Genomic DNA, 15,723 nt, shown 5'->3' on the forward strand with positions numbered 1-15,723 from the left:
CGCGACGCTGGGACTTACCCGTCCTCCCTTCTCGGGGTAGCACTGGCAGCCCCCGCTGCAGTCTCTCCCTCCACACGGCACGTCAAGCTTCTTCACGCCCTGCACGAGGAAGCACAGAGAACGCGTTATCCTGAACGCTGTCCGCTCCGACCGGCGGGGCCTCGTCTGCTGAGAGCACGTCCAACTCCAGCGGCCGGCTCTCCATTCGACACGCGTAGGCTTTAATTTTTAGGGCAGCTTTGGGCCCGGAGCCAAGGGTACAGAGAGTCCCTGTGCACCCCCCAGCTCCCCCGCGCAGCCGTCACCACGACCAATGTCCCCCAGCAGAGCGGCATCACCCGGGGTCCAGAGTTTACGTCAGGGTCACTCTAGGTGTCGCACCTTCTACGTCAAAATGCCCTTTAGAGGCGTCTGCTCCATGCGGATGGCTACGTCCTGGGCCTGGAGAGCCGGGGGGCGCGTTCCCCGGATCCAGGGATCCCGCGCGAGGTGAGTCCACGAGGACACTCTGTGTCAAGTACTTGAGTGTGGAGGAGAAGCTCCAGGTGCAGGAAGTGGCCCTTCGTGCTCCTGGGGCTGTGGGGGAGGCAGCCCCGAGGCAGGGGTTCAAGGTGAGCAGGGCTGAGTCCCCATCCTACAACACGGAGCCGGGGCAGCTAAAGGGAAAGGGGCTTCTGAGGGGGAGGAGGACCTTGCAAACACACCGGAATGTTCACAGACCCTCACCCCCACCACAGGGCTTCTCGACATCCCAGGTTGCGCCGGCAGAGGACACCCCTTCCCTTCCCTCGGTGAGACCCGGCGGTCCGCAGAGGAGGCGGGGATGGAGGGAAGGGGCTTTCCTGAGTCTTTACTGGGCGGACTCTTCAATGAAGCCAGGGGCCGAAGGAGGGAGTTCTCTGCCTGGACAATCCCAACGGGTTCCAAGGCAGTGCTTGCTTGCCCTTGATCTCAGTATTTTAGGTACAGGATGGCCTTGGACTTTGGATCAGGGGATCTCCCTTTCAGACCGATGAGAGCACGAAATAGAGCAGGAAGTGGCGATCAGATCGACCCTCTTCTCTCCCCTTCCTGATCGGCCCCACCTCCCCCGTCTGCACGACAGAACCCCTGTCTGCCTCGTCACCCTTGTCACCCTCGGCCAGCCCGGCAGACCCTGCCCAGTTGGCGAGCACGGATACTCAAGGACCCTGGCCATGGTTAGCTTCTGGTTCGTGCTGAGCCAAACCTCCCCGCGCAAGCAGCACTCCCCAGGTAACAGACCGTGCCAGCTCGGCACAAAAGTGCATTTCGCCACATCTGTCCCATTCTCTTCTAAGTTAGGTCTCAATGACTAAGCAGGATGGTCACCTGGGGACTCCCTCTGGTCAACTTTCTGTCTGTTTTTCGTGCTAATGCATCAGCTAGAATCTTCCCTTCTCCCAGCACGGCTCTGCTGTCCATGCGCACATGATCGCGGTGTCGGCTGCCCCCTGCGACGCCTGCTTGCCTTCCTGCGCGTGCAGCCTTGGGCGGGCACACAAGGACTCTGGCTACGGTTTACCTAAGACCACGCAATCACTCCGTGTTCTTTCTGTAGAGACGATAAATCCCTTTCCTGGGTGATCTTTTGGTTATCATTGTGTGAGACCGTCTGAGTTCCCCAGTGTAAAAATAAACACATTGACAGTCCTTTCACGCCCTCACAATATGTTTCTCGGTATTTCCCGATTTTTTCACACTTCGACGTTTATCTATCGTGGGGCGCATTTTTAAAATCCCACCGTTCTGAATAACTGGTTTTTATAAATCCAGGCCCACGCGAGGCTGTCGGTTTTGCAGATTACCCTGAACGCTGAAGGGAGGCTCTAGATGGACAGCCACATTTATACTCTGTACTACGTACAACTGGGATGCGAATGGGGGGCTTGGCAGGTGTCCCTGTTTCACACGATAATTCATTTGCCAGTTGTCTGGAAAGGGCAGGGGGATTCCTCAGCCTAAGGACTACAGGGGGATGTAAAAACTCACATTCTCCATCTGGCGCTTCGGAGGCTATTTTTAATTTTGATTTTAAAGGCACTTGCCAAGTCCCTGGATATAAACCATTGGTTGAAATGACTTTAAATCGATCTAACAGATTTTCTGTCCTAGGCTTAGGATATGCACTGGACTTAGTTATAGAAACGAATTCTTTGTAATGTGCTTAAATCTAATGGTGTTTCGCGTTTGGAGCTGGAACTCACATGTTTGATAAATCCCAACCTTGGCCCTTCCTTGACCAAGTGCCGTGGCTCGGGGCCCCAGTCTCAGGAGGTGAGGCAGGCCTGTATAAGCCACAGCTAAGTTCCATCATGGAGATCCCAACCCTGTGTATGCACGTCTGTGTGTGATGTGTATGTGCGTCTGATGGGGTGTGGAGTGAGTGAGTGTGTGTGTGTGTGTGTGTGATGGGATGGGATGTGTCTGTGTGATATGTGCGTGTGAGTGTGTGTATGTATTTTCCCATCAGCATCTGACATCTCGCACAGCCTACAGAGGGAGTCCTGTGGATTCCGACATCTACAAGAGCTCTAAGCTCCATGACCTGGAATGCCAGATCTCCAGGATGAACACAAGTATTTACTTTATTAGGGCAGAGCATGTGTTCCAGACGTCTCTTAGAGACTGAGCAAATCTCAGACCTGAGCCTCGGTATTCCCCTGATGGGACGTGAGCTCTGGAACGTTCTCAAGATATGAATGCCCTCCTGAAGCCTTGAATGTGGGGTAAGTGAACTTCTCTGTGGGGTCCTCTGTCTGCGCCCCCGGAACAGAATACTAAAAGTCCCCACCAACCGCTGCCCATGCCCCAAGCCCTCGGGTCCCCCCAGGATTTTATTGCTAAACACAACCAGAGACGAACCTCGAGCCTTCTGGTCAACTCCTTAGCAAAGATGACAGGTTCCCTCCCACTGCACACCCCCTTTGAAGACGACAAGCTGGCCTGGGTCTAGGCCTTTAACGTCTACGTCTCTAGGATGGCTTGCTGTCCGTCTGCAGCTCCAAGACTCCTCAGAAGTGCCCGCTGAATTCTCCACTAGTTCCTCGCGTCAAGTCTGAATTCCTGTCAGTACCATTCTCTAGAACAACACCCCTGCCCCCTGCTCTCCCCACACCCCCCCCTGCAGCAGCACCAGTCACTGCGCTCACCATCCCAATGTCCACGGAGGCCACGCTGCTGAGCACCAGGCCTGGAGGCTCCCCCAGATGCAGCTTGACGTGTGGAAGGTGTCCCCTGTCGCAGCCCACGTGGCATCCACCCGACTGAGCTCGGCTGGCTGTCCCTCATCCCCAGGCGGAGAAGGACTCGCAGCCAAATGAGGCCGATGCCCGTGAGGATCTGTGCCAAGGGGAAAGGCCTTACCCCCGCCCCGAGCACACCTGAACCCGACACACACGTGGCCCTATGTCCTCGCACCCCCGCAGGAACTGCCGCCTCCCAGGCTCCGGAGGACAGAGGAGCCTATGCTGTGTGCTTCCCAGCTCGGATGGTCAGGGAAAGCCTGGCCCTCAGCCGCGCCCGTGGGGGGGCTCCTGGCTCCCCAGTTCTACCAAACACAACAGCCACGGGCTCTCGGAGACCCTACACCCATCCTCTCCCCTTGCACATTCGCTCATTCGTCCCTTCCTTCCTTCCCCACCGAATGTTCACTCTGGGCCAAGCACTGCTGGGCCGCGGGTGTAAAGCCGGGAACAGAGTGTACGCAGGTTGACAAGAAAACTGAGCACGTGACCAACGAAGCCTGCACACTTTAAATTACGGCAAGTGCCATGAAGGAGACGTGGTGAGAGAGGAAGGGTCAGGCGGGGTCACGGAGAGGACTGACTTAGCCAGGGCCTCCCCCTCGGGCCGTCCTGTGCTCTGTTCTCCCTTACTGGCCTCCCCCACAGGGATCGACCTCCCTGCCTTCCGACGCGAGGCCCTCGCTGCTCCAGCCCAGGGGACGGAGAGCTGCCAGTGTCCAGGCCGAGGACAGCAAGGCCTCCGGGTAGTCACCAACATCGGGGAATCGAGGGCGTCTTGGACTGGAATGAATCTGTACCTCGTCTTCACAGGACCCCCAGGATGCCCCTCCGGTGCCGGATCCCCCAGATTCCGGCCAGACTTCATTTCCGCCATTGTGGCTTTATGGGCCAGGACAGGTGTGGGGCACCTTCCATCCCCCTTGCTCAACGAGAGCCGCCTCATTGCTACCAAGATGCGGAACCGCTTCGACCTGTGGATCCAGCTTCCCAGCTGTGGAAGGAGTCTGGCTCGGGGGCACAGTCATTAATTCCTCAGCGACTGCCGAACATTGCACTGAGGGCCGTGGGGGCCCTGATCCTGGGGGCTCCCCTGGCCAGAGCCCCGCCCCCTGGACTCAGCAGCCCCCTCCAGGCTGGGGAGGGGGGTACGGAGGTGGGGAGAGCCAGCGCAGACACAGGGCCAAGGGCGGGAATTCTGCCCTCGCCGTTAAGCTCTGGACGTCTTACCAAGTGCTGTGGACCCAACAGGAATTGTTCTGAAAAATAAGTGTGAATTCTAAGTTTTGGGAAATAAGACAGAAAACGGCTGAAACACAAGAAGCACGATAGAGCAGGAACACCTCTGAGCTGCACCAGGGACAGAAGTGGGTGCCTCTTGCTAAACAATGAATCAGAACAAAAGCCATCTAGGCAAGGGAGGGGTGGCCTGGGGAGAGCTCGCAGGGAAGACAGCGAGCGGGGAGTCCGAGCAGGCTGTGTCTGGACACGGCGTCCCCGATGCGCTGGGAGCGGGGAGGGGCGGACAGACGCACGTCGGAGAAGGGTCGGAGAAGGGTTCATCTCAGCTCGCGACGCTGCGGTCCTGCCGGGACCTGGACCCGCCCTGCATGGCGCGTGGACGCAGTGCCTGGGTCGCCAGGCGCTCCTTAGGAATGCAGGCCCCACCTTGGATTTCCTGCATCAGGACACGCTTTCGAACAGGCTCTCCGCGTACGCCTGTCGCTGTGGCTTCCTGGAGGCCGCCTCCTTCAGCAGAGCAGAAAGTATACTCCCCACGGCTCCCGTGCCCTCCACGCCTCAAGAGGACCCGGCGTGCTGTCGGGGACATCGCTGGCCCCCAGATGCCCCCTGCCCCCTGCGGCCCGTGAGAGGAGGCTCCGGGCACTGAGGGCTCAGTCGCCGAGCTTCTCATCAGTCACGGTGCCAAAAACACTTCGGTCCTCTTGTCCGTATTCAGAACACCCTTTTAGGCAGTTCTCGTCCGAATGTTCCCCTGCTCTGAATCGGTAGCCAGCACTGCTGTACTAATTAGAAATTCTAGGCAGTAAGAATGACCCCGATCGTCCAAGAGCCAACTGGCAATGTCAAGGCATAGCTATATTGTCTAGAAACCCTGGTTATTCTACTCAAGCAGAATGCAAGAGAGACTGTTTCCAGGGTCAAAGTGGAAACCTTTGAGCAACAGATTTTGGGGGGGGAGGTGTCAGCTTTTTATATGGGAATTCTTTCCTTCAGCACCTTATGTGAATCTTGGCATCATTACACTTGGAAACATTTAATAAAAATATGTGTATTTGCATGGACATTCAGTTCATCCCAGATGCACCCAAACCACCCTACATGCGAGACCTACATCCCTCGGTGACTTTTGTCTCTGGGAGAACAGAGGTCATGGAAGCTTCTAAAACAAGCCAGTTCCCAGCTCCCCGAACAGGCATGTATCAGGTTCAAGCAGAGAATTTTCTGCCCCGGGCCACTAGGCTCCCCGGCTGCAGGCAGAGACTGGTCTGCCATCTATAAATGGAATCCCATCGAGTTGAGGGACACAGGCTGGAGCAGCTGGGAGATTAGGGAACATCCGGTCCCCTGCGCTGCTGGCCACGCCTCGTATGTGAGCAATCCGCTGGCACCAGGGGAGCGAGGCTCCCGCTGCCTCCGGCGGGTATCACGTAGCATCAGGCAGAGAGGAAAGGCTCTTGGCCGCCGCCCGGGCCAACCTCGTCTGTAGGTGTCTGAGGACCGGCCCCTTCCAAACACGGAGAAAACCGCCTTTCTCGCTTCTCCCAGCAGCAGACTTGTCCCCATATTCAGGACATTTAAAAATAGGTTTAAATAACAACTTGCATGCCAGAAAACGAAACACACAAAAGACTTAGACTCTACGACAAGCTCTTCCTGTGTTACCAGAGGGGACCGTCCACGTCTATTAAGGGAGCAACTCTGTGGTCCCGGGCCCGGCTTTGTGCGGGTGTGAGGACTGTTGACAGTTGATACAATCTTTACAAATGAAAGAAAAAAAAAATGCTCGGCATTGTTCTCGGACCGCACATAAGAAATGAGTATTAACCAAATTTATATGAAAATGCAAGAAACAAAACTCATTTGTCCTAAAACAAAGAATATTTTGTCCTCGGCATGTTCCAAGAAACTTCTTGTCCAAGAAAGTCTTTCTAAGCCAATATACCTCCAGCCAAAAAGAGCAAGTCTCTGTAGGGAATTTACAGATCTTTTACCATTAGACTGGCCCCAGCATCCAACCCCAGCTTCCTGCACAGGGAGATACTGAATAACCCATTCTAACGGATGCAGAAGACAGACATCCCTTATTGCAAAAAAGTAGTCATCTTTCATATTTAAGGTAAAAAAAATCTATACAAGTCTTTGTCTTTGTCACAAGTCCAGTCAAGCCTGACTTTTTAGAATTATCCTTTTAGTCCAAAAAAGAAGCCGACAAAGAAGAAAGCCAACTTGGGAACAAAGTTCCCAGTAAAATTCTATTCGTTTATCAAAACAGGAAATATAAGCCATTTCCGTACACGCAGCTTTAGAAATTAAGGAAATAATTCCAACATGGTATTAGTGAGACAAAGCATATGGCAGAGGAAACGCAGACCAGGGCCACTCCACACAGAACAAAGCCCTCGTCCCTATAAACCGGGTGGGAAACGTTGCCAGCTCAGCTTCCCTTGTTGAAAGCATTTCGAGGTGCCCACGATAGACGGGCCTCGAGCAGGGTCCTGACAGCGTTACCAGGTACCAGCAGTGAAATGACCTCTGGGCACACATGTGGGCCCATCTGGAGGGAACAACCTCAGGGCACTTGTACCAACGACAACGGGCTTCGCAGCAGTTGCGCCCAAGTCCCCGCCTGTCCTCACGAGGCCGGGAGTTTGGGGAACAGAGGGAGAGGCGGGGGCACCCTGCTACGAGTGCGAGTTCAAAGGACAGATGCTGAGCTTGGAGACGGTGTTCCCGCACTGTGGCCAGGTGCATACCTGCGGGATGGCGTCACTCCTGCTGGCACGCCTGGCCGGCAGACGTCACCGGGAGGGCCCTCGGCAACCAGCCACGTGATCCGACCCTTGCATACCTCTATGATTTTATGAGCAGCGGCGGGCCAACATCTCTACCCTCTCCTTCTGCTCCGGGAGCGCGAGGTCTAGGGGTGTTTTCCCAGCAGAGTCGCTGTTGGCAGGACGGCCGGCCACAGCCACGCGGCCACGCTGGGCGCGGGGTGCTGACCCGCAGGACGGGCTAGGACGCCCCCAGCGCGGGAGCCCGGCAAGACGGGGCGGGCTGCCGGCGGGCGCGGGAGTGTGGGCCAGGAGGCCGGAGGCCCAGCGAGGTGCCCAAGTCAGGGACCAGGAGCCCCCGGGGCGGGCCACCGAGCGTCCGGGAAGTGGGCGGCGAGGAGGCCGAGCAGAAGACGCAGGAAGGCAGCTCGGGCAGGGTCGGGGCAGCTCCACGGCAGCCGGCTCTGCACCAAGCGAGCACGCGGCCCGCCTTCCCTGCTCTGCTGGGGGGGTGGTGCCAGGACACACCCGACGGAGTCCTCCACTCCGCCCAGCCCCCGGGGCCGGTGCCACCGGGTGCAGGCCGGGCTCGCTGGCACGGGGCCCCAGCCCGGGAAGGAGGGCTAAAACCCCGCCAAGGCTGGAGGCTGGAGGAGCCAGAGCTTCCGGAGAAGTACTGGCCCGAGGCTGGAGGCTGGGGGTGATCTCAGAGCGTGGGTGGGCCTGCCTGCAGGTGAGGACGGGCGGCTTTCCTGGCGGGCCAAGAAGAGGTGGGCGTGGCAGTCCCTGCCGCAGGCCTGGGCCCTGGCCTCCCCCCCAGCTCCCCCCACCCCCACCGGGGTGAGGAGCGGAGTCTCCCGCGAGGAAGCAGGCTGCCTCCCGCACACTCCGGCACACGTCGGGGCCGGCGCAGGTGTGGACGCGGGCACAGGGGGCACGTACTCTAGCCAGAGGCACCCCTCCTGTCTCTCCCGCCGCGTCCTTTCTGTAGAGCCACCGTGAGGTTCTGGGTGGCAACTGTGAGGCGTCTCATTTTGAGTCACCTGGACAGGGAAGGCCCAGGGACGTGGCGGCCGCTGTTGTCGGAGGCGGGCAGGTGCGCCGGGGCCATGTGGCTGCGGGTGCGCTGTCGGGGGGCTCCAGGGGTCGCCTTAAGAGGAGGCACGTTGCCGTGTGAGGGTGCCTCCACACGCAGGACCTCCGCATCCGGAAGCCCGAGAGAGGTGTCCTGTCCGAAGCCCAAACCGTCTGTGTTTCCAGGCGTCACCTACCACCCAGGTCGCTTGAGTTCTGGTACCTCTGAGGTGGGACTGCGGCGGGCTTCCCGGAGTCTGTGCATCGTTCCCACCACACCCGCTGCCGCCTGCCCCCCCCCCCCCCCCCCCGGCCGCACGCTCTCAGCTCCCGAGATGGCGGAAGATGGATTCTCTTGGCAATTTCCATACGTCTGTGGATCGATTTTAAGTGGGAGCTTATTTACTCGACTCCAAAGGCTGGTCCAGGTCCTTTCCCGGCCGGGGATCCCCAGGTCTTGGTTACAAATGAAACCGTCTCCCGAGCATCAGAGGAGAATGAGTTCTTTTTCTTTTCAAGCCTCTGAAACAGCTCATTGAGTTCCCCGTAAAAGTGCCTCCTTCCCAGTCCCTCTCCCTCTCCCGGGACAGCTCCTTGGCCACTGCGACCGAGGCCCACCAAGGCCAGGGCGCTGCGGGGGCGGGACCCGGGCGGGGCGTGCCTGGCTGGGTGGGGCCCTCCCGGGAGGCGTCTGCTCCTCCCCGCCGGAGCCCCTCTTCTCCACGTCCTGACATCGAGTTGCCACGCGGAGCGCAGAGAGAGCGGACGTGCCCGCGAGCTGCAGCTGCCGGCCCTGAGCACACGCGCGGGTCGAAGGAGGTCGGACGCCGGACCCTTCCACGCGGGGCCACCTGCTCTGACCAGACGTCCTCGGCGGGTCTGTCCGTAGCAGCTCTGGAAACCACTCTCCCTCCACCCCCGTCTCCCCATCCTTAATGGAGACGGCCGCCATTCCTGTTTTCGGTCACCACTAACGCCTGGGGTCTCGGTCTGTTCGGCTGCGTCCATGAGACACCGGAGACTCCCAGGGGCTTCCGGACAGCAGAGTTCTGCCCCAGGATCAGGGTCAGGAAATCCAGGATCAGGGCGCCAGTACCTCCGGGGAGGGCTGCGCCTGATTTATAGAGAGCTTCTTCCTTTTTTTCTTTTTTGAGATCTTACTTATTTATTTTTTTGGGGGGGAGCACGAGCGAGGGCAGAGGGAGAAGCAGACTCCCCGCTGAGCAGGGAGCCCGACGCAGGACTCAATCCCATGACCCTGAGATCGCGCTCTGAGCTCAAGGCAGCCGCCCCACCGACTGACCTGCCCAGACGCCCGGTACAAACAGTATCTCCATCTCCGTGCCGTGTCCCCACATGCGGCAGATCGAGGGACAGAGACCTCTGTGGGCCCCTTAACGAGGGTACTAACCCCATCACGGGGACTGCGCTCTCGTGACCTAACCGTCTCCCAGAGACCCACCTCCGAGTATCATCACCTTCAGGGTTACAACATCAACGTGAATTTTGGGGGGACACAGTTAGGTCAAGCACCTGGCTAGGTGGGCGATCGTGTCCTTTTGGTGTTAGCCCCGTAGCTGGAACCCACATCAGGCTCTGTTCACAAGGCACAATACGCGCTGTGTTTACACCCCCTCGTCCCCACGCCCCGCTGCTTCTCTGGACCGGCACACCTTGCTTCTCCTGACACCTGCCAGTCTGAGTCCTGTCCCTGCCCATCCACAGTTCCTGGGCTTTCAAGGTCTCCTATTTTAACTCCAACTGAGAGCTTAATCAAATACTTTCCCATGAGTGGAATGTTAAGGATTTTAAATGCACCGAACGTGAACACCTCTGGATCCCCTCCTCCACACGGAACATACCTTTGTATAAGCTGTGCCTTCAGCCTGGAATGTGCTCCCTCCTGCCGTGCCGTCCCCATCCACGGAGCTGAGACCCGCCCAAACACTCCAACACAATAGCCGCTCACCCTCGGGACCGGCCAGGTCAAACGGGTGTTGATTTCACATCATGTCCCTACTCATTCTCTTTAAGTGCGGGCATTTCTACCGGAACACCACATAGGACTACTCCTGAAAACCCTCACCTTCTGCAGAATCGCACACCAAACCAACAAGATCTATGGGAAAAAAAGAGTGCTTAGAGGCAGACCACGCAAAACCTGCCCGACTTTTTAACCGGAGCACTCCTAGAGGAGTCCTAATCCCAGTAAGAACAACAGCACGGTTGAACAAACGTGTAAAATTCCCAGTAAGTAAAGAATTACTACAGTGACTGTCGTCCTTTGCCTCACAGCACAGCGAAGGCAGTCATTTGACAGAAGAGGATGTAGGGAAGTGGTAAGACCGCTAAGTGGCCAGAACAAGGGCCGCGTGGCCAAGATGGAGAAGAGGGACACAGCGGGGGCTCCGGGGGAGGGGTACGGCCCCACAGAGCCCAGGGAGAAAAGGCCACTGCTTGGGCCTCCCGGACAGAGTGGAATTCTTCGACAGCTCGCTGTGTTCACTGTTAATCCACTCTGCCTCCAGCTATGCTGTTGCCCGGCGTGTGAGCTCACGGAACTTCACCCACACTGACGTCGCTCTCCCGTCGAGTGGCGATGGTCCCGCAGCCGGGCCGAGTTCCAGAAAGCGCAGGCGGCCCATCAGACGGCACTTGAGCATTCTCTTACTCGCTGCTCACGCCACCGGCATCGTCCTCCCCAGACAAAGACGACATCGGCCACGTTGAAGACGACTTTTGATGAAGGCTCCGTCACTCCATCTTCTTTACAGCCCGAGGGATACGGTTCTCCGGCTTGGGGAGGACAGTCCACCGGGGGCCTTTCGCTCTTGTTTGAGAGGCCGCCCGTGTACTTCCCGCTGGGAAGGCGCGACGGCAGCACATTGCACGCGCGGTATGGTGCACGCGCGGTGAAGTTGCTAGTGTTCTATGTCGAATAAACGGCCTCGATACGTGCGAACTGTTACACTCTGTGTGCGCCCTGCTCTTGAGTCGGAGACGGCCCGAGACATCACTCGGGCTCTGCATTACCTCACACACGGCCTCACTCCGCTTTATTTATTCCCGCAGCGTGTCAGATCTTGGCACTCTCTGGCACGAACGAGCCCTGGCGCGTACGTTGTTCGTGCCGGCACAGGAATCTGGAGTGAATATTTAACATTGTTCTCCAGAAGCGGAGCGGCTGCGTCTCTTGAAGCTATTCATTGCAGAAGAGGATGCTCGAGGAGAGCTTTCTCTAAACCCGCCTGCGTGCAAGAGGTGGGGGGATTCCAAGATGAACCTACGTGAGTGAAAGAGACTTAGCAATGCTCTTTTATGACACAATAAGAGTTCTGTTTGGGTTTGGCGAGGACTGGCCTGGGCAAGGCTGGTGCGGGTTTGTGTTGGCGCGCGAGGAACACCAGCAGTCTGCCTGGGCAGGCGCAAGTCCAGACCCGAGGAGCCTCACCTCTGCAAACCCGACAGCCATCTGAGTCAAATCCCAGGGGCTCTGGGGCCGGGAGAGAGGCCGCACCAGAAGCCCCATCACTTCAGGTCCCTGCCGGCCGGCTTCTGGGGTAGGATTTCTGCATTTCTGCTCGGCTCCTTCTCCTGCGTGCACCCAGCCAACTTCATCGCGCCGGGCAGCTTTTAGAAGATTTCTATGTTCTTCTTTGCTTCTTAGTGATTTGGGGTCCCCTGCCGTGAGCTGGCAGTTTTCCCCTTGCACCGGGAGACGGTCTGTGAACCAGCTCCCATCTCAGAGTCCGGGTTGGGGACCGGGGGCAGCGCTCAGTCATCTGTGTGCAGGCGGTCCCCGGGGACATCTCTCCGCTCCGCTGTTCCGACCGTGACCTTCCCATCCCACGCTTCTCGTGGCCCCTCGGCAGGCCACTGGGTTTCTCATTCTCGGGTTCTGTGCTGCGCCCTCGGGGAGCACACACCACAGCAGCTGCAGTACCGACGGACCAGATAGTCCTTCCCCGGGACTAGGTTCAGATCAACTCTTGGAGCTTCTCTCCACAGAGAGGCAACATCGGAATCAGCCTGCACACTTTTAGGACGAGGGGCCGGTCCTGTCATGCCCGCCTTGGGGGACGAAGATCATTTATCCAGCCTTTTACCCTGCCTCTGTAGTGTCTGCAGAGGACAGGTCTCCCCGGGCCTCTGGGGGCTTCGGGCCCCTTCCTGGCCTTCAGTCAGGGGTGTCTATCCGGGACGTGTCACACCTGGAGCCGCTCTCCACGGTGCCCCGTCTGGAGGGGCAGACCTGGGCTCGGGGCTGGCCGCAGCCCTGCGGGTCTGGGAGTCATCCCTATCCCGTAGGTCCGCTGGTCTCCTCATTTGTAAATTGGGTAGAACCCACCGTCCCTGCCTGTCGGGGTCGTTGGGAGGAAATGAGATGAACCTGTGGGACGAGCTGAGCCACAGCGCGTGGCGTGAGGCAGGAAGGGTTTGGTAGTCCTGCTCTCAACCTTCCTTTTGTTTCGCCCAGAGGAAAAGACGCCAAGCTCTCCTCACTCACGGTTCGGGTGCACGTATCGAGCAAGCGTCAACATTTGCATCATGCAGGAAGACTGCCGTTTATGGAGACATTTGAGTGTTTTATGGTTTTTTTTCTACAAGCACGCCTAGGAGGCTACCCTATAACGAGCTTACGGAGTTAACCTTGCAAAGGCGATGCTTTTGCGTACTACCGATTTCCGAGTTAAGATTTTGAGCGGGAAACTTCAGTATGCTAATTCATCTTTAATAATGGAATTCTTTTTTTTTTTTTAACCCAGTGACTAGCTGGCATTGGCATAATTTAAGCATCTCCGCTGAATGTTGTACCCAAGGTCAACCCCTGAGTCAAGGTCACTTGGGACTCAAGCCAAGACCTCCTATTCTCTTTCTGTTGCTATGAGCCTAAGATAAAAATTCATGAATACTGTCTGAGCCACAAGGCTTGTCATTCCCCCAATGTATCAAAAGTGCTCTTATCATACTACAAACAACGAACATGCTGAGATTGTAAACACCGAAAAGAGTGGACTTCCTCAAATACTTTCAGTGATGTCATCTGGCCCTTCTTCCATATCCGCTTTTATTATGCTCCTGTCCTTTCAAAACAGAGTTCGTGCCACGGTCCAACAAAGGCCAGGAAGTGTCAGGACTATGGCAGGGGTTCGGACCTGGAAGCCAGGACAGACTGATAACGGACAAGCACCTCCGGAGAAGGAAGGGGTCCACTCCGACACGGCGGTCCGGCGGGCGGGCGAGGCCTCAGTGCCCCCCGGCCCGTGTCTGACACTCTGGCCCGCTGCGTGGAGGGTGAGCTGCCGAGCTGCTTTCATCAGCGGACGGGCACGCCCCCCGGCACGTCTTCCAGAAAACCTCTTCCAGAGCCGGCCGTCTTCACACACACGGGCGCCGGGGCCCAGAGGTGAGCAGGCCGGCCCCCGCTCATCGGGCTCCACGGTGAACATTTAACAACACGACACAAGCTACAATGCGGTACACGCAAAGGAGCCTGAATAAGTGGGAATTGATTCTTACCCAAATTATTGTGTTTTTCGCTTGAATTTCGATTGCTTATCTGCATTGTTTGAACGAAGTTGCCTTACTGATTTCCAGCACATTTCCAGGCCCTCCTCCGTGCCAGTGTGGGCTGCCCGTGTATGCTGACGCTCCCTGGAGTCTGTCCCATGCCCACCTCCACAGGGACCAGATCCTCGACAGACACCCCCCCCCCCCCCACCGATGGAAAAGTGGGAGGGAGTCGCGGATACAGAGCCTCGGGCGGGGGTGGAGGGCGGAGGGAGGCAGGCATCATGAAGTCTGGGTCCCAGTCGGAGGCCGAGCTCGCCAGGGTTTCCCTCTCGACAAACACACATGAAGCAGAGGCTGAGCTTCTTCCCGACGTCGTCACGTTTCAGAGCTTCCTTCCGCCCAACACGCCGCCCTCGGGAGGGAAGGGCTGCCAGCAGCTTGGGCTCCCGCACTTACCATCAACGGTCAGGCCCCGTGCGGAGGGCAGCCCTTCCCCCCACCGGCTCACCCAAGTCTTTGCCCTTAAGAGACAACACGGCTCTCCCTGATGGCCGCCCGTAAACATCTCCCAGGTTCAGGAAGGGATGCGGCCCTTTGAAGTCCCAGCCAGGGGTGCCCCTAAGGTCACTGGGCAGAACACAGCAAGAGGAAGCCTGAAGATGATGGGTGGGGGGGTGTGTGCAGACCCGCTGGCCTGGGGAAGCGGAGGCTGGAGTTTGCCTCGACACACGTCACAGTCAAGGGCAGCATGACCCTGACACTCTTTTAAATATTCTCTGCCCACTGACACTTCTTTGGACTTCAAGACAGACTCATTACTGGCGAGCTCCGCGTTCTCCCAGAACGGGCTCGTGGGACCGGACTTGTAGGCCCCTGGGCTCGAGGGACCATCCTTCAGAAGATGCCGCCCACGGACCTCAGACAGTGACGCCGCGATGAGGGCTGGGGGGAGGGGCACAGACCTGGACGTCCAGCGGCAGAGTCGTGGCGCTGACCACTACCCCATGTCTCATTCCTCTTTGTCTCTGTTCTTTCTTTCATGTCTTTGGAATGACACGTCTTTGGACAGGGCTGATTGCTGGATTCGGAAGGCACCTTACAGGAGGGCGGTGGGTGGATCTGGGGCTGGGCGGGGTCCCGTCTTCAGGCTGGACGGCTGCGGCACCTGCCTCGGACTAGAGGTTCTCCGACATTAAACCATGGTGGCCGTTGATGCCCCGCGTCCCCTTTTCAGCCACCCTCAAGGACTCGAGCTGTGCTTACGGCAGCATCGACCACCAGACAGACCCGTCAAGAGCGCCAGTGCTCTGGACCGAGTCAGTCAAGTTCCCACCAAAGCAAAGAGCTCCGACGTGTCACCAACTCACGCGGCCTCACCGTACGTCGGTGCTCTGTTTCTGGGATGCTTTGAAATGTTGCAGACCACCCCTGCCTCAGGTAATCTGGGGCAGCGCCCCCCGAGCGCCCCCACATGTCCTTCTGCCCCGTCCACTGCGCACCTGTTATGGCGCCAAGTCCAAGCCTCAAACTCCCGGAACTGGAAACGGCTGACAGGCAAGTATTAACTCCAGTGTATTCCAGGCTTGTTTTACTGAAGACCCACTCTGGACTGCATTTTTTGTTTCAAAGGCCTCAACTTAACAGTGAGATGCTGCAGGAGACTGAGGGCTGGCGGCATCCCTCTTGCCGGGTCTGGAGTAGCTGCGTGAGCCTTCAGGTGCAGGAGAACCCCGGTCCTGCCTGCCTGTCTCATGAGGACCCGGGGCGCTCCCCAGACCTCAGGAAACTCCCCACAATTAAATACTACCGCGCCACCTCCCGGAGTGCCTGAATGCATTTAGATTCCCTCCTACTCC

At 57.9% G+C, this 15,723-nt stretch overlaps 1 protein-coding gene across 1 annotated transcript in view; it reads right to left on the reverse strand.

The window, feature by feature from the left end:
• COL4A2 (collagen type IV alpha 2 chain) overlaps positions 1-15,723 on the reverse strand; it is a 157,558-nt gene that overhangs the window by 112,005 nt on the left and 29,830 nt on the right. Inside the window, exon 4 of the mRNA XM_080797954.1 lies at positions 19-99. Within this exon, the coding sequence (XP_080654080.1) occupies positions 19-99 (81 nt within the window). The remainder of the gene's footprint in view (positions 1-18; positions 100-15,723) is intronic.

This window comes from Martes martes (assembly GCF_963455335.1).
Source record: "Martes martes genome assembly, chromosome: 3".
Taxonomy (NCBI): Eukaryota; Metazoa; Chordata; class Mammalia; order Carnivora; family Mustelidae; genus Martes; species Martes martes.